This window comes from Beta vulgaris, chromosome 1 (genome assembly GCF_026745355.1).
Source record: "Beta vulgaris subsp. vulgaris cultivar EL10 chromosome 1, EL10.2, whole genome shotgun sequence".
NCBI lineage: Eukaryota > Viridiplantae > Streptophyta > Magnoliopsida > Caryophyllales > Amaranthaceae > Beta > Beta vulgaris.
This window is the reverse complement of record NC_079202.1, coordinates 50,068,856-50,094,651: the sequence shown is the minus strand read 5'-3', so window position 1 is coordinate 50,094,651 and position 25,796 is coordinate 50,068,856. Positions and strand designations below refer to the sequence as shown.

Here is a 25,796-nt window from a genome sequence, read left to right as displayed (position 1 = left end):
TCAAGGAATAATATTCATAAGATATCATACGGCAATTACACACTAGATCGACGTCTTCCTCTTCAACATTAGGCAAATTACACAAACTATAAGCTACGCCAAACCCCCAATAGTCTTTATTTGGGTGTATAATAATATAACTAGTGTTGATAGATATATATGAATCTGAATCTCACTTCTCATCAGCATTTCATCAGTTCTTCAAAATAGGCATAACCTGCGCATGTTATTACCATCAAAAATCGTTTAGGGAGCTCAAACAATAATGTTTCAGTCTATGCTCTTCAAAATTATATATTCGCTTCGTTCTTTGATATTTACAACACTTTGATTTTAAGAGTATGTAATTTGTAGCTTTGACAACTGATAATTTTCATTTTGTTTAAAAATCAACGTTGAACAAATCTAACAATATCTTTTATGATATGATTTTTTTTTTAACATTTTTACTTAAGATGATTAATGACTATATATATTGACAAGCATAAAAGTCATATTCTTACAACAAATTTATTCATACAACAAAAGAACGGAGGGAGAATATATATAAAAAGTTATAGTATTCCATTTATTCAAAAAACAATGGAACTACTACTGATTGTAAAATTGACTAGAGCAATAGTATATTGTACATGTCAAGACTTAAGCGGCTGCCTTTCAAAATAAGTTGGCACGCATGGTAATCGTTATTATTCTCAATTTATGTTAATAAACATTTCAAGAACATAAAATTATTATAGAATTTTTCAAGACAAATGTACGTAATGAGTATGATCATATATAACTGTTTGTATGAAGACTATTCATTCTATTGTATATAGTAATAAAGTAGGTTGTTACTTTCTGTTATAGTAGTTATAACAAACTCTACTATAAATAGCTACTCTTAGCTTTGTAATAGTTGATGAGTTCATTTCCTTCTCTCTACTGAAATAAACACTCTCATTCTTCTCTCTCTATAATGAGTCTTGAGCTTGTTTAATTTTCATGGTATCAGAGCAGATTTCGTTCCATTTCGAATCTGTTTCTTCAATGTTGCTAGTTTGAAGAGAAATTCTTCAAGATTCTATAAAAATCATTTGAGTTCTGTCAAAATTCTTCTTGTTTCTTGACTAATTTCCGCAATTTTTGTCCGAAATCGAAGAATTGATAATGGCAGCAAATGAAGAATCTTCCAGCAACAATATTTCTCAATCTAATAACAATGTGAGTTTGTTCTATAATGATCCTTATTTCATTTCTAGCTCAGATAATACTGTTAGCAAGATTGTTCCTATAAATTTGAGTGGAAATAATTTCTTGAGTTGGAAACGAAATGTTAGAAGAGCTTTGATGGCGAAAAATAAATTAGGTTTTCTTGATGGTACAATCAAGAAACCTGATGTTAATGATAAAGATTTTTCACGATGGATGAGGAGTGATTATCTAGTTACCTGTTGGTTGATGAATTCCATGGATACTGATATAGCTGATAACTTCACATATGTTGATAATTCTGAGCAATTGTGGTCTGAAGTGTGTGAAAGATTTGGTCAAACAAACGGACCACAGATATATCAATTGAAAAAGGAACTTGATAATTTGCGACAAGAGAATTTGTCTGTTGTTGTGTATTTTAGTAAACTGAAGAAATGTTGGGATGAATTACAGAATTTACGCAATTTTCCTACCTGTTCTTGTGGAGTAATTGCTAAATGTAGCTGTAGTTTTATGAAGAAATTGAATGATTTTGATGCTGAAGAGAAGTTAATGCAGTTTTTGTTAGGTTTGAATAGTAGTTTTGAGAATGTTATTAGTAACATTCTGGCTACAGATCCTTTACCTTCGATCAATAGAGCCTATTATATTGTCCAGCAGAATGAAAAACAAAAAGAGATAAGTGGATTTAATCATGTAAATCATGAGGTTAGTGCTCTTGCTGTTCAAAGATCACAGACTTATGTCAAGAAGGATTGGAAAAAGGATAAATATGATCGAAAGTGTGACTTCTGTAAAGGAAAAGGTCACACAAAAGAACAATGTTTCAAGATAATAGGATATCCTGATTGGTATAATCCTAAGAAAAACAAAGTTGGTGGGAAAATGGCTGCAAATGTCAATGTTACAGATGGTGAATATGAAGATACTCCATTAGATTTTATGTCTGCTGGTCCTAGTTCTTCTCATGTTGATAATTCTGGTGCTGCTGTCATGGATTCTGGAATGGTGAATACTATTGTGCAAGAGGTTATGAGAAGTCTGAAAAACAAGCAGCAGAACCCTGGAGATACTCCTGCTTATGCTCATTCTGCCAGAGTTATTGGAGATACATCTGCTTATGCTCATAATGCAGGTAAACTCTCTGTTCATATGCCTGATTCTAGTAATTGGATTATAGATTCAGGGGCTACTGATCATATGACACATGATGCTAGTTTATTTTGTCGAAAAAGAAGACTTAATAAAGTCCTTGAGGTTGGTTTGCCTGATGGAAATTGTAGTTATGTTCATGAAGTTGGGGATGTGATACTTGAATGTGGCATTATGCTTACAAATGTATTGCTTGTTCCTACCTTTACATACAACTTGCTTTCCATAGGACAGTTACTTGTTGATGGTAAAGTTCATGTAGAATTCACTTCTACAGAATGTATTTTTTCTCATTCAAACTCTCCTCATCAAATTCTAGCTAAAGGTCAGAAACTTAGAGGTTTATATTTTTTGAACTCTAATGTTCTTGGCTCTTCTATGAAACCTTTCTTTAAAAACTCATTTGCTTCTCATACTTCTACCTCCAATCTTCATATTATGCATGCTCGACTTGGTCATGTCTCACTCTCTAAAATGAAACACATTCCAGAATGTCAATGTTCACATCTCAATGAATATTTTTGTGAAGTGTGTGTATATGCTAAGCATCATAAATCTTCTTTTCCTAGAAGTCTAAGTAGAGCTTCCCAATGTTTTGATCTTATTCATCTTGATCTTTGGGGACCCTATAAAGTTAAAACTATTCTTGGAGCATCATACTTTCTTACTATTCTAGATGATCACAGTAGATGTACTTGGACATTTCTCTTGCAAAATAAAATGCAAGTGTTTAAGACTATTGAATCATTTTTCTCTCAGACTCTCACTTAGTTCAATACCAAAATTAAATCCATTAGATCTGATAATGGCACAGAAATCATTCAAGAACAATGTGCTAACTTCTTCCTTTCTCAAGGTGTTATTCACCAAAGGAGTATAGCAGGTGTTCCACAACAAAATGGTAGGGTTGAACGCAAACATAAACATCTTTTAGAAGTTGCTAGAGCTCTTAAATTTCATGCATCTATGCCTAATAAATTCTGGGGAGAGTGTATCTTAACCTCTACTTATCTCATTAATCACCTTCCTTCATCTGTTTTGTCTTGGAAAACTCCTTTTGAAATATTACATCATAAACCTCCTAACTATTCCTTACTCAAAGTCTTTGGATGTCTATGCTATGCACATACTAACACCAAAGATAAATTCCAACCTAGGGCTGTTAAATGTGTGTTTATTGGCTACTCATTTGGTCAAAAAGGGTACAAATTATATAATCTTGATACTCACAAAGTTTTTGTTTCTAGAGATGTAATATTTAGGGAAGATGTGTTTCCTTTTAATACATCTCAATGTCTTCCTAACCACAATACACACATAGACATGCCTACTGTCTCTTTCAATTCTTTAAATGATGATTCTCCTATTCATTTTAATACACATAATTCAGCTTCAACTCAATCTTCCACACCTCATAATTCTATAATACATCAGCATTCTGAGCCTTATGAAGACCACTCTTCTGCTAATCATCCTATTACCAATCATGATGTCTCTCCTACTTCTCATTCACATGTAAATCAGGCTAATGACAATGTTCTATTACCTACTGACACTTATGTAGCTGATGCTACTAATACTTCTGTAGCTGCTACTGATACCTCTGTAGCTGATGTTCCCATGAATATTAATTCCTCCTCTGCCTCACCAGTTCTTCATTCTCAAAATCAAAATTCTATTAGACATTCTACTAGAATTGTTAAACCTCCCACAAAACTTCAGGATTTCATTTGTCCCACCATTCCTGTCTCTTCTTCATCTATGTCCTTTAATGCCCAAAATCATTCTCATGTTGTTGAACCTACCACTTATCATCAAGCTAGTAACTTTCCTGAATGGCAACAAGCTATGCAAAGAGAACTTGATGCACTTGAAGCTAATGACACATGGGACTTGCAACCCTTACCTAAAGGTAAGAGAGCTATTGGGTCAAAGTGGGTCTTTAAGGTGAAATATAACCCTGATGGGTCTGTGGAGACACAAAGCAAGGCTAGTAGCTACTGGTTATCAACAGGTTGCTGGTGAGGATTTCACTCACACTTTTTCTCCTGTGGCCAAGTTGGCTACTGTGAGAATCATTATCTCTCTTGCCATTGCTAGAAAATGGCCCTTATGTCAATTAGACATAAATAATGCATTCTTACATGGATACCTTGATGAGGAAGTGTTTATGAAGCCACCTCTTGGATATTCCAAGGCCAAGCATGGTGAAGTTTGTAGATTAAAAAGGTCTCTATATGGGCTAAAGCAAGCCTCAAGGCAGTGGAACAAAGAGTTAAGTAAATTCTTGTTCAATCTTGGCTTTGTTCAATCTAAGCAAGATTATTCTTTGTTCACTAGAGATCTTGATGGAGAATTTGTAGTGATTCTTGTCTATGTAGATGACATGGTCTTGACTGGAACTAGTTCTTCTCAAATCAGTGATATTAAACTTGCCTTGGACAAAGCATTTACTATCAAAGACCTTGGTAACTTGAAATATTTCTTGGGTATAGAAATCATCAGAAATGAATCTGGTATTTTGTTAAGCCAAAGGAAGTATATCACAGATATTATCAAGGATTTAAATCTCACACACACTAGAGCTGTGTCTTCTCCACTTCCTAAAGGTCTTGGTTTGTCTACTGATATTGGTGAAGTATTAGAAGAACCAGAAGTTTACAGAAAACTTATAGGCAGATTGTTATATTTAAATATAACAAGGCCTGATTTGTCCTATGCTACACAACATCTCAGTCAATTCTTGAGTTGCCCAAGGAAGCCTCATCTTCAAGCTGCCTTATATGTTGTTAGATATTTGAAGAGTACTGTGAACATGGGTTTGTTTTACTCTGCTGATTGTGATCTGAAGTTAACTGCATATAGTGATGCAGATTGGAGTTCATGTATGTTCAGCAGTAGGTCCTTGAGTGCATATTGTATTTTTCTTGGCTCTCATTTGGTTTCATGGAAAACAAAAAAGCAGAAAACTGTAAGCAAGTCCTCTGCTGAGGCAGAATACAGAAGCATGTCTAGCACTGCTTCTGAACTTGTTTGGGTGGAAGGTTTACTTCAGGATTTACATGTTCATGTTCCACTTCCTATATTTATGCATTGTGATAATACAGCTGCCCAACATATTGCGCAGAACCCTTCTTCCATGAAAGGACTAAGCATCTCAAGAGAGATTGTCACTATGTAAGAGAACAAGTTGAATCTGGCTTCATTCAAACAGCTCATGTGTCCAGCTCTTCTCAGTTGGCAGATTTGCTTACAAAGCCTCTTTCTGGACCTCAGCATCTTCTGTTAGCTTCCAAGCTTGGTCTTGTTGATTGCTCACAAGTCCAGCTTGAAGGGGGGATATGAAGACTATTCATTCTATTGTATATAGTAATAAAGTAGGTTGTTACTTTCTGTTATAGTAGTTATAACAAACTCTACTATAAATAGCTACTCTTAGCTTTGTAATAGTTGATGAGTTCATTTCCTTCTCTCTACTGAAATAAACACTCTCATTCTTCTCTCTCTATAATGAGTCTTGAGCTTGTTTAATTTTCAGTTTGTCATATTATAGAGAATTTATGCTTAAAGAAAATTTTCAAAAAGCATACGTGGTTTATGTTTCGAAAGTTGAAATAGAATTAAAAAACTCCTTGCAAAATTAGCACTTACGTTGATAAAAAAATAATTTTGACCTAATAACGTGACAATTAGGTTAGTATATGTCCAAAATAATACTCTCTTGAGAGTTGAGAGAAGGGTGTCCTAACTTTCATCATGTTACTCACCCTAATTTAAGAGAAGTGTCGGAGCTATCGTCTTCAGCGAGAGGAGGACCACCATTATTTGTGATGGACTCCGAAGATTGACCTTGTTCATGGATGGTGGAAGTATCAGAGTGATCTAGAAGAATAGCAGGCTTTCTTCCCTGTGATAATGCAATCATCTGCAACAAAGAATGACATTCCATTCCAACTACAAATAATGAGCTAAAGTACTACTGACTCATAAAATGTCAAATTAGAGGGTGACTTACCTTTCTTCTTAGTTTCTGATTTTCTTCCATTAATATATCCCCCTGCACTTGTCGTTTAATTGACTTGTTAAGAAATGACTTATGACAGTTGACATTTTAAACGTACTGAACCAATAAAATCTTTAGGAAAAATTCCTAGAATTTGTTGACAGGACAGTAAGCATTGGCTCTGTTAATCGTGTTTCATTGGGAGGAAAGTATTTTTGACAAAATTATTTTTCTTACTTTTCTCTGTTTAGTTTGAATCGGATCAAAGAAGGAAAAATATGGGTTGAACTTCATTTTCTAAAGGTGCAAAATTACTTTTCCTAGGAGGCAAGTGAAACCACATTTTTCTCCACTTTATTAAACAATAACACAACACAAACAATGTAAAATGGGTTCAAAGAAAAGTTACTTTCCTTACAATCAAACAAAGGAAGATCAATATAGTATTGAGTTTTCCTAAAGCGTTTTCTCATGAAAAACCACTTTCCATGAAAAATGTTTTATGTCCAACCAAACATCCTAAATATATTTAACTCTTATACATATACAGATTTATCTTTCTAACTATCTTTGACCACGTTTAATTTAAGTCATAAAAATGGAGAGCAAAAATAATCAAATAAAGGGTACGAGAGTTTAATTTATGAGTTAGTATTGTGTCGGACTCGTCCGACCATAATTTTTGGTCGGACGACTTTTAAGTGGTTTCAATTTTTTTTCAGTTAGTCTTAATTTTTTTCAGTTAGTCTTAATTTTTTTCAGTTAGTCTTCATTTTTTTTCAGTTAGTCTTCATTTTTTTTTCAGTTAGTCTTCGTTTTTTTTTCCAGTTAGTCTTAATTTGTTTTCAGTTAGTCTTCATTTTTTTCAGTTAGTCTAAATAAAAGTAAGTTACCTCTAAATGAAAGTAACTTAGGTCTAAATGAAAGTAACTTAGGTCTAAATGAAAGTAACTTAGGTCATTTTTTTTCAGGTAGTCTTCGTTTTTTTTTCAATTAGTCTTTTTTTTTTCCAGTTGGTTTCAAATATTTTTAAACACCAACTGAAACATATAAAACACCAACTAAAAGAAATAAAGAACTAACTGACAGAAATAAAGAACTAACTTAAAGAATAAAAAGACCAACTGAAAGAAATAAAAAACGAACTGAAAGAATACAAAAACTAACTGAAATGATTTAATTGCTGAGTCTACAGATTTTGAATATCAAAAATATCTATCCGCAAAAAGAAGAAAAAAAAAAGTATTCTGGCTGCTGTGTGCTGGACTGCTTGTACTCTGTTTGGAAGGATGTTTTTCTTTAAGAATGGTGGCCTGTCTTGCCAATTTACAGCTTCATAGTAGCATTTTCCAAGCAGCTTCTTCAATGCTATATTCTCCATTTGCTATACTGAGTTCCTTATAACCATATACGTTTGGTGGGTGGTATATGGAAACGACCTTATATCTGACATTTTGGTAGATTACGATCTATCATCTTGTTTATATGACATCTTAGTGGCTCTGCCATATGAATAAGAGTGGGGAGAAGAAGAAGAGGAGAGAGAAAGGAGGTGTGCTAGTTTTAAGAAGCAATTTATGGTGCCTTGTAGTGGTAATGGCAACAATAGTACAAAGTGGGGAGAAGAAGAAGAGAAAAGAGAGAGTGGTGTGTACAGAGTTTGAGTTTTTGGGCTCAGCCCGTCTGACAGTAAGTATTGGTCAGACGGTCTGACCCAATACTTTCACTTTATTTATAGTCTTTACTTTTATGAGGTATTTGGTTTCACTATGAAAAGGAAAAACTTATATTGTAAGCCACAACATGTGAGATTGACTAGGATAATGTAATTTGTTATCCTTTAAGATATGCAAATTATTTTCTAACTCTCACACCAAGCAATGTATAATGAAAATGATATCTAGTTTCCGTTTTCAATAGTTAAAAAAAAAAAAATCATGTCAATTATGTTTACGTTTGATTAATGGAGTTGCATTACGTTAAAGTTACTTAAGTTTAGCCATTGATTTGTCACAAACTAAAGTGAATTATATCATGAATCTTCCATGATTAGATTTGGTTTATATTAATGTATTGTATAAATTATTAAAAGCAGAGTAGATCACAACAGGTCAATAAGAGCATAAAAATCATGTCATGTGGACAAAGCTATGTACAATTGTTATACAATAAGATCAACTATTGCATTATAGGAAAGAAGGTAATAGAATTAAGCTCTTACCTGTTTTTGGAGAGTTTCAATCTCATGCTTAATACGCTTTCCCTAAAAAGATGGTAAAAAAAGACAATTCATACAAATGCACTAAATTTGGATAAAAGACTCCTACATTATTAATGTATTGTATAAATTATTCAATTTTGTTCTATGGAAAATATTGTCACATTTTTCAAACATAATGGTTCATGAGAAACTTTTTTTTTCACTAATAAGGAATTGCCCAAGTTATGTGGAAATAGTTCAGCTTAATTAAAAGGTGAAAGGTCAATTAGCTAGTAAACAAATTTATGAGAATGTCGGATATTTGATCCGACAATCATTTTTAATTTGTATAGAGGAAGTAACATAATTTCACAATTAACAGACGGGTATGTATGTGACTCGAGTGAAAAATGGTTCATAATACAAACCTTAGTGTCAATAACGCGAGATAAACTATCCCCAATCAATCTTTCAAGCTTTAGTAATTCTTCCAAGTCCACACCTTGAAGATCCTCTCCTTTCAACTTTCTGCATGAGTACAAAAGGAACCATAATTATAGATAAACAGTTCTCAGCATAATTTTATAAAGTTTGCTAAACTTGACACATTTTCTAAACAATACTTCCATGTAAATGGAGTGACGGAGTGAACACAACAATTATAAAAGCATGGTCGCTCATGTCCAAAAAACATGTTATATATCTCTTTCTCTTATCAACTTTTTCTCTCATTATTTGTAGTTTTTGGGATTCCCGGTTATTACTTTTTCTATAGTAGACTATGTATTCTTCATTGTTTATAGTAGGACTCTTTTATTTGAATATTATTGGACCTATTGGTTGTGTTTTGTTCATCTTTTATTCGGTCGATTCATAATGCAATCTTTTTTTAATTTTAAAAACATATTTTTTACTTATAAAATACAAATCACGTGTCCAATCTTATATCTTGCCGTGCATGGAGTCTCTAACAAAAATCAATAAAGGGAATATAGGAAAATTACACTTTTTGTTTTAAAAAGTTATTCCTATTTTCTAACAAAAAGATTACAAATAGGGAAAACAGAAAGAAAAGGATTGGAGGGTATATAGTTAAGAATGGTTAAAGTTTTGTGACCATTAATATCGTAGCGGCTCATGGTTATTTTAGACAAAGAGAGTCTATAAAATGACAATCAATAATCACCTTAGCTCCTGACTTTTATCTGCAACCTCTTTACTGAGTTTAGCAAGGTTGCTGTTCTCTAGCTGCAATCACAAAATAAAGATGCATTAGTTCCATATATATTATTGTTCTTGCTAATGTTATGGATGCAGATGAACGATTGGTTCCGTGAACGAGTGAGTAGTGACTTGCACTTTAATCTCTCCGAAAGTCATAATCTTTTAATTGAAGATTTGCATGTGTTAAGGTTTAATAAGATTTAAGGCTTGTTTTGTTGTATATGCTCTAAGATGGCTGTACAAGTTTTTAATAACCTCACATCTGATCCAAAACTACAAAAAGAAACAAACTGATGATATGGCAACTAATTCAAAAAAAAAAATTATTCCCTCCAATTTTTTACTTAATAAAATTTATCTTGGAAGGTTAAATCTCATAAACTTTTACCCTTTTTCACAAGTATGTAAGAGGAAATGTTATGATGTGTCATCTATTAATTAGATCCATTTCGATGTTTTTTTTATCACAATATTGACTTTTTGTAGTAAGATATTACTCCTTTCGTACCAAAATATAATTTATGTTTCTTTTTGTACATTCTCCAAAAGGTACCTTTGACCTATCATATCTTCTATTTTGAATTAATAAAAAAATATAAAAAATTGATATTATGAATGTATAGGTTGAGACGAATCTAACAAAAACCCAAATGAATATGTTTTCTTGTATACATTAATGAAAATATTTGTATCAATAATTTTAAAGTGTGACTCCCAAAAAAGAAACAGGAATTATATTTTGAGATGGAGGGAGTAATAGTTAAATTAGTTTATATATTCTGTAAAGTGAATTTAGCAAGTATAAGGAAATTGAGAGGGCAATTTCTCTTTTCTAGCAGACCCTCCCCTTGCATCTCCCTCTTATCTTGCTCTTAATTAGCTCTCCAAATTCACTGCCATCTCACAGAGAGGGGTAGCTAAGGGTGTGCAAAGAGCCCAACAGCACACGGCCCCCAAAATTATAAAGGCCCCAAAATATATTATTTTAAAAATTTTATTTCATATTTGAAGAAATCACCCTTATTTCCCACCCTTAATAAATTTGTCTATGATTTATCTTTAGGTTTTTCAACTTTCCATCTTTAGAACTCTAACCTTCCATCTTTATTTTCTATGAATTTAGGGACCTAATTTTCATGTTAGAACCGGAGATCCAAAATCTTCAAGACGGCCCTGATCTCACACATGCAAGAATCAAAGTTAGCAACTTGACTCATCTATTAAACCCTCATTGAGTCATTATCTGAACGTACCAAAATATAGTTAAAGAAAAAATTCACATTATATCCTTAAAAAAAAAAAAAAATCACATTATATAGTAATAGATGTAAGATTTATGCCTGCAGTTCAAGGAATGGTTCTTCTTGCTTCTCCTCCTTTGTCTGCCTAGTATATCGTGACAAGATATCCTTCATTCTTCACAAAGAGAAAAAAGGAATTATGAGTTCTAATGATAAAGCTAACTAGCTGAACTTATCATCTGAAATTTAGGTTACTAGTCAGAACAGCAATAATAATCAATATAACAAAAATGCAAAAAATTTCTCAATGGTTCAGATTAATGACCACATTCAATATAATACTTCAGTTTTCAAATCAATTAAGCCCAAATCTGTAAGCAACACCTTTAAAAGTGTTGGGGTTGGGGGGAGGGGGGTAAGAATGGAAAATTTCCACCATAAGGGTAGGTTTCTAACATATTGACTTCAAATTATAATTATTATTTCTATATACTTCTTTTATTTCTAGTAGATGTATCATATTGAGTTAGCACACCTGTCATGCATATTTTTGACCATCAACATGTTCAATTTTATATCAAAAAAATTATAAGAAAATAATATTTTGAAAATATACATTGAGATTAACCCATCAACAATTAATTTATGACACTTATTTTTATAAATTTAGTTAAAGATGGTCAAAATTGATATTCAAATAGTGTCATAAGTCAATATGATGCATCTATTAAGAAACGGAGGAAGTATGTTAGAAGTAATCTGAATAAAACAAAAAGATACCAAAATTTTGGTGGTATTTTAAGACTACAAGTTGTATGCCTACTTATTAGCTAATGAAATGATTATGAAGTCGTGACATCAAATCCTATGAGTGGAATTTTGGGAGGGGGATTGCTCCTTAAAATTCACTTTCTTAAGAGTCGTCTTGTCTATATAGTTGAGCCGCATTTGGCTTGGCCATAGTCCCAATTTGATTTGAGACTCTTAATGATCTTCCTGAGATAAACTTGGATTTTTTTTTTCTTAGAATAGGCATATGAATTTTACAAGCTACCAACAGTTATAATTTTACAATGTAAAGCCAAAGATGATACTCTAATTAAGTCACCAGGCCACTCACTACCTCAAATATTGATGAACTACCAAGATATATACCATGTTCACAAAAGCAAACATATGACCTATCAATCAATCTAAGCAATCGTATCTAAATTTTTGAACAAAATTTATAACATCAAATCACATGCATTAAGTTAGCTGTAAATCTTTAGTGCAAATAGTCCAAATCAGGCAATACTCTTAGATTCTCTCTCTAGTAAAACTCTTCCTCTCTCCCAAACCCTAACCCCCTCGGTGCTAATAAACCCTTCCCAATAATTTAGTTGTATAATGTTAGTTTGTTCTCTAGAGTGTGATACGAGTGAGTTTTTTTTTTTGCTAGAAAGTACTTTATAGAATATGTTATCTCTAAAAAAGTATCTTATAAAAAAAAAAAAATGTTGTGAAAAAATACCTTATAAATTATTTTTTGGTTAGGAAATGACACCTTTTGCCGAATTTTGAGAGTTAGAGCTTCGTTGACTGGGTCACGTGCCTTGCACTTGATCATTAAACCTTCCAAAATCACTAAGGCTCTGTTTGGGGACGCATTTCAGGTGACTTAAATGATAAGGTGCTACAATGTTAAGTCCTCTTATATGATTAGTGGTGTTTGGTGGAGGAACTTAAATAAAATTTAAGTCCAAAAATGGACTGAAATTGAGTTGGAGTAAAATATAGCGTCTGAGATCAGGTGCTGAAATTTTTTTTATTTTCTTTTTATCTTTTTAAATCTAAAAGATATTTTCTTAAATATTTAATAACCCTAATACATGCTTAAATATTATTTTTTGCTTTTCTCCTCAATTCTACCGTCATTCTACAGAGGTTAGAGATCTAAAAAAAATTCAAACTTTCAGTTTTGCAGGTATGTATCATTGATTTATTATGAATAGAGTTGTGATATTTGTTATTATTGATAAAATTATTTTTTTTCCCTTTCTTCTCAATTATGCCGTCATTTTTGCTTATATGGTGAAAGCTTGTAATTTTGATGCTTCTCATCAGTTGAATGATTTTAATCTGTGTTGCTGCAGCCTACATATATATCACATAGATGTTTAATGTTTTGGTTTTTATTGAGTAGTGTTGCCGCATAATTTCCAATAACCTAGGAAATATAGATAACAAAAATTCAGGAAAGTGATAACCAGATTATTGTTGGGATGCTTGCTTCAAAGCGTGCCGCTGAACAATGGCTTTTTCTTTGTTTTGTGTTTCTATGGCATGCATGTCTAATAAGTATGGACTTATGGTCCATCATGTACTGGGAGGTATGAGATATTACTAGTCAACGGTTCATCTTTGAGCAATAATTTGAGTTGGAAAACTGAGGAAGCTAACATAATGGATAATCTTCGATACATCACAATTGCCGAAAAGGAAAAATAAAATAAAATCAGATTTAAGGTAAATCATCATATGCATGCATGTTATGTTACTCTATCATGTCGGTAGTCAGCTTGCATATATATTGGTCCATATAGCATATATGGGGGTAAATTATTTTAGTCATTTATATAATGATAATTCTCTTCTTGCAAATCATTGTGTACTAGTTCAATCTACTTTGTATTTGTGTGTATAATATTTTATGTAAGTGTCATTAAGAAATATATTCTCGGTTTATGAAAATGTGTGGTAGATGGCAACAACAAATGATGCAAAAGAAGGAAACTATATATGGTCAGATGATGAGATGGTACTCTTCTGTGAAATTTTAATCGCATCTTTTGTGAAAAATGGGCGAGGACAAGGAGTTAAGTGGTCCTTAGTTCAGAAACAGTTGGAGAATGAACTAAGTCGAAAATGCCCAGTAAAATCTTTAAAGAATAAGTATGATTCAATGAAGAGAGATTGGCGGCTTTGGAAGTTCTTGAAAACAGGAGAAACTGGCTGATGAGAATCCTGATTACATGCCTTGTGAAGAACTTCCCGACGTTATCCATGCTAGAAACAATGAAACGTCAAGAGAGACTTCTAAAGAAATGGAAAAAGTTCGTGATGACATTGCTTCTTTGATTTGGAAAGCACAATGATTGTATTTTAAAATAAAGTACAATATATGTTTTATATTAATAATAATTTTATTTCTGCAAAATATAATGATATGTTGATTTAAAATTTCAGCTACAGTCATAAATAATTTTACCAAACAGGCTATGCAATCAGCTAGCTTATCAGTTTCAGCACCTTAACAGTTTCAGCTGCTACCTAATCAGTTTCAGTCACCTTATCAGTTTCAGCTCCATTTCAGCCAGTGTTGCCAAACATAGCCTAATTTGAAACAGGTCCCCGAATTTTCGCCAATTACTCCCCCATTGGCCCGCTTCTCTTTCTTCTTCCTCTTCTACTTCATAACTCCCCACTTTTCATTGTCACCCTTCTCTTCTTCACCCTCTGCTCCTTCTTTTTATCTCCAATTTGGTTTACATTGCTATAGCCTATAGCTAGGATCACCGAGAACCACAACCATCTTCTTTGACGGTTGTATTAATAGTGGTGATATTAATTAGGATTCATGCTCAACAAGAAAGAGGAGTCGTTGTCATTTGTATTGCATGTATATATTGTTGGTTCACTAAATTTGGGGAACTATCATGATAATATTGTGTATGCATGAACATGGGTCGTGGAGCTCCCAAGAATTGATGATTCCCAGATGGTTGCAGTAAATCATATTCTTGAGGTCGTTGTTGTCCATGTGAAGAAAGGAAAATAGAAATTTAAGGAGCAGTAGAGGGAGAAGAGAGATAATGTGGATTTTTTTTTGGGAGTGGAGGATTTGGGAAAATTTGAAAATGAATATCAAAATTAGGGATTTGGGATGGGTTTAATGATCATAAGTAAGTCATGTGACTAAATTAATGCCGCAGACTTTGGTCAAATCCCAAAATTCGGTAAAAGGTGTCATTTCACAACGGGAAACTTTTATAAGGTATTTTATGAGGTTCTATTTGATTAAAAAAATCCTTTACTATTCAATGTAATTTTTTTCGATGTCTAAAAAGAATCTTTAGTCATTACTTGTATGAATAGGTCTTTAATATATCATTATAGAATAAAGTCCACTACTTTTGTTTACAAATATTTACTCTATTTTTTTTTATCTTTTCCACTATACTGTGTGTATTTTTAAATATCTTCCATTATATATAGTGATAAAAATTATAATGATTAAATATTAATAAAGTATTAATTGAGATGAATTAATTAAGACTACATACTTTTAAAAAAAAAAATTAAGACTACACATGACTATATTTTTCTTATAAATTAAAAAAAAATTAAGAGTATTTTTTCTAACTATAAATCTTTATTATATAAGGGAAGGGAGGAGCAATGGTGTCCTCTTTTGAAATGCATATTTTGCCCCCCTTCTCTTTCTAAATTACAAAAAGAGTGTCAAAATCATAATCTACACTAAAAAAAAACTACCGAAAAGTAATTTACAACACTCACTCACAAATCACTTAAAAGAAAAAAGATTACAAATCACTCACACAATTGAGAGAATCACGTTACAAAAATCACGCAAATCACTCAACTAATCAGAAAACTATATTAAAACTTAAAATTAGCATACAAACTAAAACTAATAACCTAGAACGTCAATACATACAAAAACATTTACAAAAATTTACTTACAAATCACTACTCTCAAGAACCATTCACAATTAATGGTGGGTCATGATAAAAAAATAGAGGTATATTTGTAGTGAAATTGAAATTTAGTAGTTAGACAAGGAAAAAAAATATTTACTTTTTTATAGTGTTGCATATATATAATGAAACTTTTACATAAATTTGGACCTATCTTTTTCTATTATATAATAGTGATTAATTATCAAGGTAAAAAGATTTATGTAAAATATCATTCAAGAATTAAAGTACAACATATCTCTATTATATAAGGGAAGGGGGAGCTATGGTGTCCCCGAATGAAGAGACTATGTTACCCCCTTCCCATTCTAAATTACAAATTTACTTACAAATCAAAGGGGGCTTCAAACAAAAATACAAAAAATATAATTATAACAATCGCGATACTCACAAGTCAACTAAAAAAATTGCATAATTTACGTTATGCAAATCACTAAAAATGAGAAAACTTTACAAAAACTTAAAAATTCACTTACAAACTACAACTTATGAAAAAATTGACTTGAAATCAAAGTGTCCACTTTCTTTACAATTTATGAAGTACTATACTTAATTCAAAAATCAACTAAAAAATTATAATACTAGAAATCATAAATAAATTCAATAAAATTTAACTTTGAAAAGTAAAAAAAAAAACAAAAAGATTGGTGAGAGACTTAAGTAACAGAAACTAAACCAATCAAACTTTGCAACTAAAAACAATTATACTTCGTATGTCTAATGTCCAAATTTTGACTCTTATGCCGAAGAAAATCAAGTTTCTGTTTCGAAAAAAATTCAAGCACGCATCGCGTGCAAAAAAATTCTAGTAGTGTTAAGATCGTAAGTGAGAACAACAAAAAGGAGTATTATGATAAATGAGTCAATCTAACTAAAGTAACTCCTCAAAGGCATGCCAAATTGCTAATCATTCCATGGACATGAGAGCATCTAGCACGGTGCTTCCCCTATTTGTTAGGCGCTATTTGCTTTTTAGATGTCATATACGGATAATTATATCTCGACAATCGACATCTCAAAAACACACGTGAGATCATAGTATAATACATAGATGCGTGAGCAAATTTACTTGCATTTACCTGTGCTTTTCTTGCACATGGCAAGAGAAAGCACGTCAAGCACACGGTTTTAGCATTGCGCAATAAAATTTTAGACTAGGAGATGAATAAGACCTACATCAACTAATCCATATATGCCAAGAGAACACCGAAAAAAGAAATATGCGATGTATCAAAAAAGTAGAATATGGACCACATTTAACAATAGAGAAGAATCTGCTATGAAAATAATTAGACGATTGAGGATTTATTTCATTTTCGCCAATACAATTACATGCAAGATTATTGTTGTCGGTATGACGGTATGTGGATGTTTTTTTTTTTTTGACAGTACGGTATGTGGATGTTTCTTGTCCTATCATCATCATTTATTTCGTCACTCTAACAACTATGAAATATGGGCAAGCAAGTGAGCAACTATGAAATGACATTTGATTAGTCTATCGCAAGCCCACAGAAATATCCTCTTTCTTATTCTTTCATTTTTTTTTATCTTTTCTTAGAAAGACAAAAGTATGAAATAACAATCGAATTTTCAGCCTTCTGTTAATGATAGGACATCATAGTTTCGAGTATTGGTTACTTTCATTACATAAAGGAATAATTTTTAAAATATTGCTAAATACTAAAAATTACTAATTAGAATAAATTACAAATAAAATAAACTACTAAAAAAATATCTACAATTAAAGTACGAATAATTGCGTGACTTTGTGTGTGCAAAGTCACGTGAATATAAGACTATGTTCAGTTCACCTTATTTTTGCTTATTTCAGATCTAATCAGATCAAATCAGATCAGAAAAAATAAGTTCAGATCAGATTAGATCAGTCAGTTTTAAAAACTCATTTTTACTATTAAATATCTTTCATTACATATTAGTAAAAATTATAATAACTGAATATTAATAAAATACTCATTGAGACGAATCAAACAAGACCCCACATGACTATATTTTTTCTTATATATTGAGAAAAATCTAAAAGATAAGATCTTGTAATCAGATCAGTTCAAAAAAAATAAGTTCAGATCAGATCAGATCAGAAAAAATAAGTTCAGATCAGATAAGTTCAGATCAGAAAATTTCAGGTGAACTAAACATAGCCTAAGTCACACAAAGATTGACTTTGTGTGACATAACTCGATGGGTATATATGGCAGTATAGAAGGCCTCCTCCTGCTTCCCCCAAATTCGAGTTCTCGTATTATGTCTCAATTTTTTTTAGACACGAATATTAAATTTATATTAACGAAATTTGATTTTTTTTATTTTAATATATGAATTTAAGTATTTTTTACTCAAATTCTTTTTAATATATGGGCACAAAAACAATTCGAGTTCCCATATTTTGTCTAAATTTTTTTTATATCTAGGACACGAATACTAAAGTCATTTTCGGCGAAATTTCATTTTTTTGACCATTTATGATGTAATTTTAATTTGAATTTTAACTATCTTCGAATTAAATTTTAAATAAATCGTAATTAATTTTTTTTTTTTTTGCAGAAAATATAATACAGCACATATTCGTAAGAGTGACTGTAATTTGAGTTTCATTTTATTCGAACATAACACATATTTTTAAGATTTCCTTAACCTAATACGAACTGCGTACCTGATTAATGGTAAAGAATCGGCAAATTTCAGAATTTCGTATTAGAGAATGTCGTGAAACTCCAAGCTATGAATAGAACTGATTTTTTTTTTGTTTGGAGTTTGTGTTGGTAATTGAGTTTGTGTTATGAAAAATTGATTTGAGAAAATGTTATGCCGTTTAAATTTTTTTTTTTGTCTGTAGTATTAATGTTTGTTAAGTTCTTGATTATGAATCTTTTTTATTGAATCTTTTTCATTCGCAAGTTTATATGATTCAATCTTTTTTATTGACAAGTTTATATAATTGAATCTTATATGTATTGATTGGGTTTAAATTTAATTTGATTGATATTTTTATTTTGGCAAATTTATGTATTGAATTGGGGGTGATTTTGTGGTCACAGGGGGGCATTTAAGTAAATTTTAAGAGGACCATCATTGCTCCCCTCTTGGCTTATATAATAGAGATTAGGAAATGACCTAAATTTGTTTGATTGACATTAAGAAATTTGCAATTTTCATGAATTCTAATTGACCAAGGGTGGGTGGGTAATTAAATTCCCATATTTTGTGGGAATTTGAATTTTCCAATAAATTTCCATTGCACCCATTTTCTCAACTTCCTGTCAACCAAAGAACTTTTCAAATGAAAAAATCATGAAAATTTTCATTGCTTACATAAATGATAAATAACAAATGACATGATATATATAAAGGACAAATGACATGATATTTATGCCATTATTAGTCCATTTCATTATTGTTGAATTGTATGTCATTACGCATATTACACCCAACACTTGGCCCTGTTTGGCATATAAAGTTTAGAGTTTAGCTGTTAGAGTTTAAAGTTTGTTGTTAGAGTTTTAATTTTTTGTTCAGCAAATTTGACTGTTGATTTGACAACTTTCTTTTGTAAATGTGTTTGGTAATAACTAACTGATTGTTAAAAATTTATTGATATTTGTTTATGTAAAATGGCATTTATAGATATTTTAATACATATATATAGTATTATTATGAAAGGCAAAAAAGTCATTAAATATATTTTTACATAATCCTCCAAAGAACAAGCTCCTATTAGGAGCTTTTTTATTTTGAGAGTTTTTATTCCAAAAACTCTACTCTATTTTACCGAACACCTTTTTTAGAGTTTTTTACTAGTCATATTTTACCAAATAGTATAAATTTCAACAAAAACATGAATAAGAGAAGGAGAGATTGGAGTAGAAAAAAGTGGGACAACAAATTTAAAATGTCTAAACGATTGAAATAATGTGCATGTGGCCACATTATAATTAACATATTGTCGATCTTTTGGCTCCAACTTACGCAATTAAGGACCAGATTTCTCCACGAATCGCAATCAACCAATTGTTAGAACTCACATATCACTCTGCCAAAGGTTATTTTGGGGATAACGTAACAGGAAGTATTATTGGTATTTACATTTAGAATCAGAGCACCTTTACCATAATGTTTACTAATTACTATTCCTTAAATTCGAAAGTTACTTTGTCATAGTGCATACATATACTTAATCCTCCTATTCATGTTATTTCAATAATCTTATGTGTTAATGTAAATCAAATTCTATCTTGCTTGATCATTTTTATATATACTTTTGGTTTACTATACCTTAGAATCATTGTCATTTGACTTCTTATCAATAATTATATTTTAGAGATCTTATTCCTTCTCAACCATGCTCATTTTACTTAAACCCTAACAAATGATCATGCAAACTCATGTCTGAGATAAAACTCATAGCTTATCATAATTCATATCCTTCCGAGTGTGCAATTGTAAATTTTGGAGGTATGACTTCTTATCAATGCTTACTTTCTTTTTAAGAAATTAGATATGTCTTCTCAACCATGGTCACTTTACTTGAAACTAACAAATGATCATGCAACTCATATATGAGATTAAACTCATAGCTTATCGTAATTCATATTATGAAAATATTTATTTGATTTTAAATATGAGTTGTTTCTTTAATGAAAATGTCATATATTTTTTTTATTATTGTCTGTTATATTAATTTTTGGTAAGTTCTGGATTATGAATTTTTTTCAATTGATTTGAAGTGAATTGAAATTGATTGAATTTTTTATTTATTGACAAGTTTATGTGATTGACCATTATTATATGTGTTGATTGAGTTTGATAGAGATTTGATTGATATCTTTTGGCAAGTTTATGCTTGTAAATGTTTTTGATTTACAGTTGGAGGGTGTAGTTCGTTGTATATAATATTTATGTTGTGGAGGAGTGAATATGTAATAAATTCATAGGGGGACACCATTACTTTGCCCTTGGTTCATATAATAGAGATTTGAATGATTCAAAATAAGTTGAATACAACACACCATAACATACATTCACCAAATGCTTTCTCTTATTCTTTTTACTTGCAACAGTTTGACTTTTACATTACTCACTAATTTTACTTAGCATATTTTTAATGATTTATAGTGAAGGAAAATGATTTTATTGGATTTGTCTATATATATATATATATATATATATATATATATATATATATATATATATATATATATATATATATATATATATAGGAAAGATCACATGAGAATGCTCCTTATATGAGAAATGAGAATGAATCTCAACCACACGATTGGTTTAGAGTTACAACACTTAATTCATTAGAGTTATATCCCTCTAAAAAAAATTTTGAATTCAAAATTGTTTTTTTTGAATTTTTTTTTCAAATATTTTGTTTTTGGAGTACATCACTTTTTCATTAGGATTATATCACTTATTCACAAGAGTTATAGTGTGTAAAATTCATTCTCATTTCTCATACTTCCTCCATTTTTTTTAGATGTTACACTTTCTATTTTAGAAAGTTTTAAATTAGATGTTACACTTTTATTTTGGGTAATAACTTCTCTCTATCTCTCTCATATCACATGTTCACATGGGACCTTTTTGTTTTTCATTCTCTCTATCTCTCTCCTCTCCAAAAATTACCTAGGAGCCCGTGATTTGAAAAGTGTAACAACTAATAAAAAACGGAGGAAGTATAAGTATGCATTCTCATATGAACGCAATTCTATATATATATATATATATATATATATATATATATATATATATATATTATAATATTTAATTATTCGTTAATTAAAGATAGTAATAGTTGAGGCTATGCATCGGCAAACATATGAAAGTCAAATTATTGCAAATAAAAACAATCAGAGGAAGTATAAGTTATTAAAATGAAGGTAATTATTGTAATAAACAATGTCATTAGGATCGGGATTCTACTTTGAATAGCACGGGTAGGTAGGAAGGATATCGAATTGGTGGGATCGGATCGTAGGATCGTACAATTCGATAGGTAAAATCCTACAATTCGGTAAAATAGAGATAATTATGCTAGAATATGGTAAAAACATCATGTTAAAAATTTAAGCATATTAATAATGATTTATTTTATTGGCAAATGATAATAGTCTTTTTCAATACTATAAGACAAAATCTAATACGAGAAATATAATTTGTGAAATTATTTTATGATTATTTTACAATAGGATCGGATCGTAGAGTCGTGGATCGTGGAATCGTATTAGTATAAGATCTTACCATGTGATTTTTTGTGGTTGGGTAGGATCGAAAGATTCTACAAAATTAAAATCCTACTTATAATTGGAATCGGTGAGGTACTTCCAAATTGTAGAATTGTAGGATCATAAGATTCGGATCGGAATTCTAATAATGGTAAAACAACTATAAATACTCTTATCAATTACACAAGGGAAGAACAATCTTCTAATCTAATTCTAGTCAACTCATTATCCCACTCTTGGTTCGAGTTAATCTTGTAAAACGGTAATAACTAATTAGATATAAAATATATATAATCCTAGGGAGCTGTGATTATGTACTTGCCAACAGTAGTCTCACTATGTATGTAATCTTTCGCTTAATCCCCAAAAATCTTTCAAACAAGCATGGTAAACACAAAACTTTGTCATAAGAATTACTATTAGACAAAAAAAAGGACCGTAAAAAGAATACTTGATCACAGTCCACTAAAATTAAGATCTTCAACATCAGTAAAAAAAAAAATTTCTAAAACAAAAATACAAAATCAAACAAATAGCAATTTTTCCGTTTTCATTTTTTGCGCAAAAATCATAGAGAAGATAATTTTTTCCCTTTTGAGGGGAGTATAATTAACCCTATAGTATATACAATATCATAAATAAAACTCTATTGTAAATAATTTAGACCACAAGAAAAGAAGAGAAAAAAATTCTCATTGCTTGTAAGAAAGAACAAGATTAATAACAATGATAATATCTTATCTTTATTTTGATAATACTTTTTTTTGGTACGGAAAAACACCTAGTCCTTGTCCCTAGTATACGACCAGTCTAGAACATCCTTACGGATCATTGATTTTATTTTGATAATATAAACTACTTCTATATCAAAGAATAAAAAGATGGATTTCCTATTAAAAAAAAGGATGGATTTCCTAAATAAAAATGGATAGTTTGCAACAAAAATAAATTTACATAAGAAAATACCTGCAGTTGGAGAAGTCAAAGAGTTTGCCAGTAGCAGAAAAGATGATAAGGGCAATATCGGCATCACAAAGAACTGAGAGTTCTTCAGCTTTCTTGAAGATCCCTCTTCTTCTCTTTGAGAAAGTCACTTGTCTTGCTGTTATGTTGTCTATCTTCCTTATCTTTATCTTCTCTCTTGCCATTTTTGATGTTAAACTTCCTCTTCCTGACATTTTTACCCCTCTCAACAATTAGCTAGCTAGGACTTAGGAGAGAGAAAATAAAACAAAAAACAACTTGGAACTTCTTCCAATATACTATTTGTTATGAAACTAATGCTTCTACATTCACAATCAACGATGTCTTGACCTAGTGGTTAAGATTGAAGTACTGTGAACAATAGGTTCGAATCCCCCCTTCCCTTCTTTGTACTTTGTACTGCCTTCATAACTCATATGGATAAAAAAAAATGTTTCTACATTCATGAGAAAATACTTCGCTTTATAATAAAATATTGTAGATCTAGATATATCACCCCAAATGGGTTAAAAACATGAGAAATTAATAATAAGTGGTTATATTTTTTTATTGAAATGATATCAATCTATATAACTTTATGACAAAATTATGTGTCTGTTATAATTTTCTTCAAATTAAAATTAGTTTTTTTTTTTTTTTGAGGGGAATAAAAATTAAAATTAGTTAAAATCAAAGAATAACACATGAGGGTGAAGAGAGAGAAAAGCAGGGATAGTACATAATCTATACTACTATTCATGGAAAGAAGTAAAGAATACTATAATTAGTAAAAAATAAATGGAAACCCTAGATCAAAATCCAAGAAAAAAAGCATCAACCAATCATAGTTCATGAACATGTTAGGTAAGAGAGAAGAGAAAATTAACTATAAACAGTAAGTTTTATTTTTCTCGAGATTTGGTTTCCTTTTATCATCACTATATCAGTTATTATATGACTTACCCTTTGCAGATCAGAGAAATAGAGAGCAGACTTTAGTCATCTGAATTAATATTAGCTGGGCAGAAGCTACGGTAACCTGAAGAAACTGCTTTTTTTTGTGTGTGTTTATGGAAGTTATCTGAAGAAACTTATCATCATCATCATCAAAAACACAACCTTACTACTTCACTTACTAGACAAGAAAGGCAGCCTATTAGAAGAGAGAGAACTAGATTTATCTTTCAAAAAAGAGAGATGGAAGATGTGGAGCTATTATTAGAGACATGTATGGGGCCTTGAATTGAACTGCGTCTTATGTTTATAAACTATGTGACTCACACAGTCCACATAATGTGAGGAGGCCAGGAGGGTTATTTCAGATAAAGGTGAATAAATTTTGTGTTAAGACTTTTCACACCTTGATTAGATCATTTTGGTTTCTTTGTCCAGTATTTGCTTGCCAACTGGCCAAATACTTTTTTTTAGTTAAGTGAAAAAGCTACATGTAGTTTTTAGGATTGCATGTAAGAAATTAAAAATGAAAATAAGTTGTATTAATTGATCATTTGTTGCATATAGCATGCATGACCCATAAAAATAAAGAGTTTACAAGCTAAGTACCAAAGATTAGCAGCCTTTGGGCCCTAATATTACAAACTACTGACAATTGTTCAAAAGAAATATTTAGGTTTGTTAGATTTAGGTCCTTTCAAGGAGATGTAGAAAATTGGAGGAAGTCATGATGTTGAGAATCCTCCTTTGTTATTACTGCCTTGGCAAGTGCATCAGCCTCGCCGACTTGATCCCTCTCCACTTTTTGAACCCACAGCACCCATCCTTTCTTCAACGACTCCCTGCATAAACTTGTAATGTTAGTATATATCTATCACGAATTTTGGTGACCCCCATAACATTATCCAAGCAATAGCGGAGTTAGATAGCATTATACAGTCAGGCCACACACTTCCTCTCCTTCGCCCAGTCCAAGGCCATTTTGATGGCAGTGAGTTCTATAATATTTAAGTCATTGGTTGCAACCTTGCCACATACTCCTTCAATCCATAGACCTGATTTTGTTCTACAAACTGCCTCCACACCTGCTGAGAGAGAGGAAGAGTTGAAAGAGGCATCCACCACTATAGTAGAACAATGTTCCTGGGATGGTTCAAAGATGTTTGTTTGTGGTTTATGGTGGAGTCAGGTCTTAAGCAAGAGAATTCAACTGTAAGGAAAATGGATTGTTTTAAAAAATGTTCCAGTTTAAGATCCTTACCATTAAAGCCTCATTGGTTCCTTCTAATCCATATCCTCCAACACATAAAGGAGAAGCCCATCGCCCATATGGTATGTTGTGGTTATGTGTCATTGGATCCTGGAACTATATATTAATCAAGATCCATTAATTAGCCTTGAATGCAAGCAACCCGTCGCTTATCGGCCCAGCCTCGACCGCAAAAATCTCGGTTCGTAGCCAAGCATTTGTCGTCCAGCCTCGACCGCAAGAAGCTCCGCGCTCGTCGCTCGTTATTCAAACACAGAAGGTCAGCCTTATCATCGTCGCAAATCTCCAGTATTTGTTGGCAAAGTAAGAAGGGAAATCGGACTCCTAAATTCAACGCCAACACGAACACATGGCCCTGATTGTTCTTGTTCTCATTTTTTTTTTTCTTCATTTTATTTTTTAAGATTCAGTATGAAGTTAGGGATTCCGGTTTTTGGTTATTTTTTATATTTTTCTTTTGAATCTCTTTTCTTATATCTGTTGGATTTTTTTGTATATTTTATGTAATTGACATGAATAATCCCAACTTTCACTACTCTTCTCAAAATAATCTCAACTTTGAATTATTTTAGAATAATTC

The 25,796-nt window shown here is 31.3% G+C and overlaps 1 protein-coding gene across 1 annotated transcript; it reads right to left on the bottom strand.

Annotated features, from left to right (window-relative positions):
• On the bottom strand, positions 1-24,253 carry LOC104891182 (MADS-box protein JOINTLESS). The gene is made up of 9 exons (XM_010676841.4): positions 23,956-24,253; positions 22,996-23,200; positions 11,117-11,192; positions 9,739-9,800; positions 8,981-9,080; positions 8,574-8,615; positions 6,365-6,406; positions 6,117-6,274; positions 1-217 (listed from the first exon to the last, which is right to left on the bottom strand). Exons 2-9 carry the CDS (start codon positions 23,175-23,177, stop codon positions 202-204), a joined length of 678 nt encoding a protein of 225 aa, XP_010675143.1. The 5' UTR covers positions 23,178-23,200; positions 23,956-24,253; the 3' UTR covers positions 1-201.
• Positions 24,254-25,796: the final 1,543 nt, after the last annotated feature.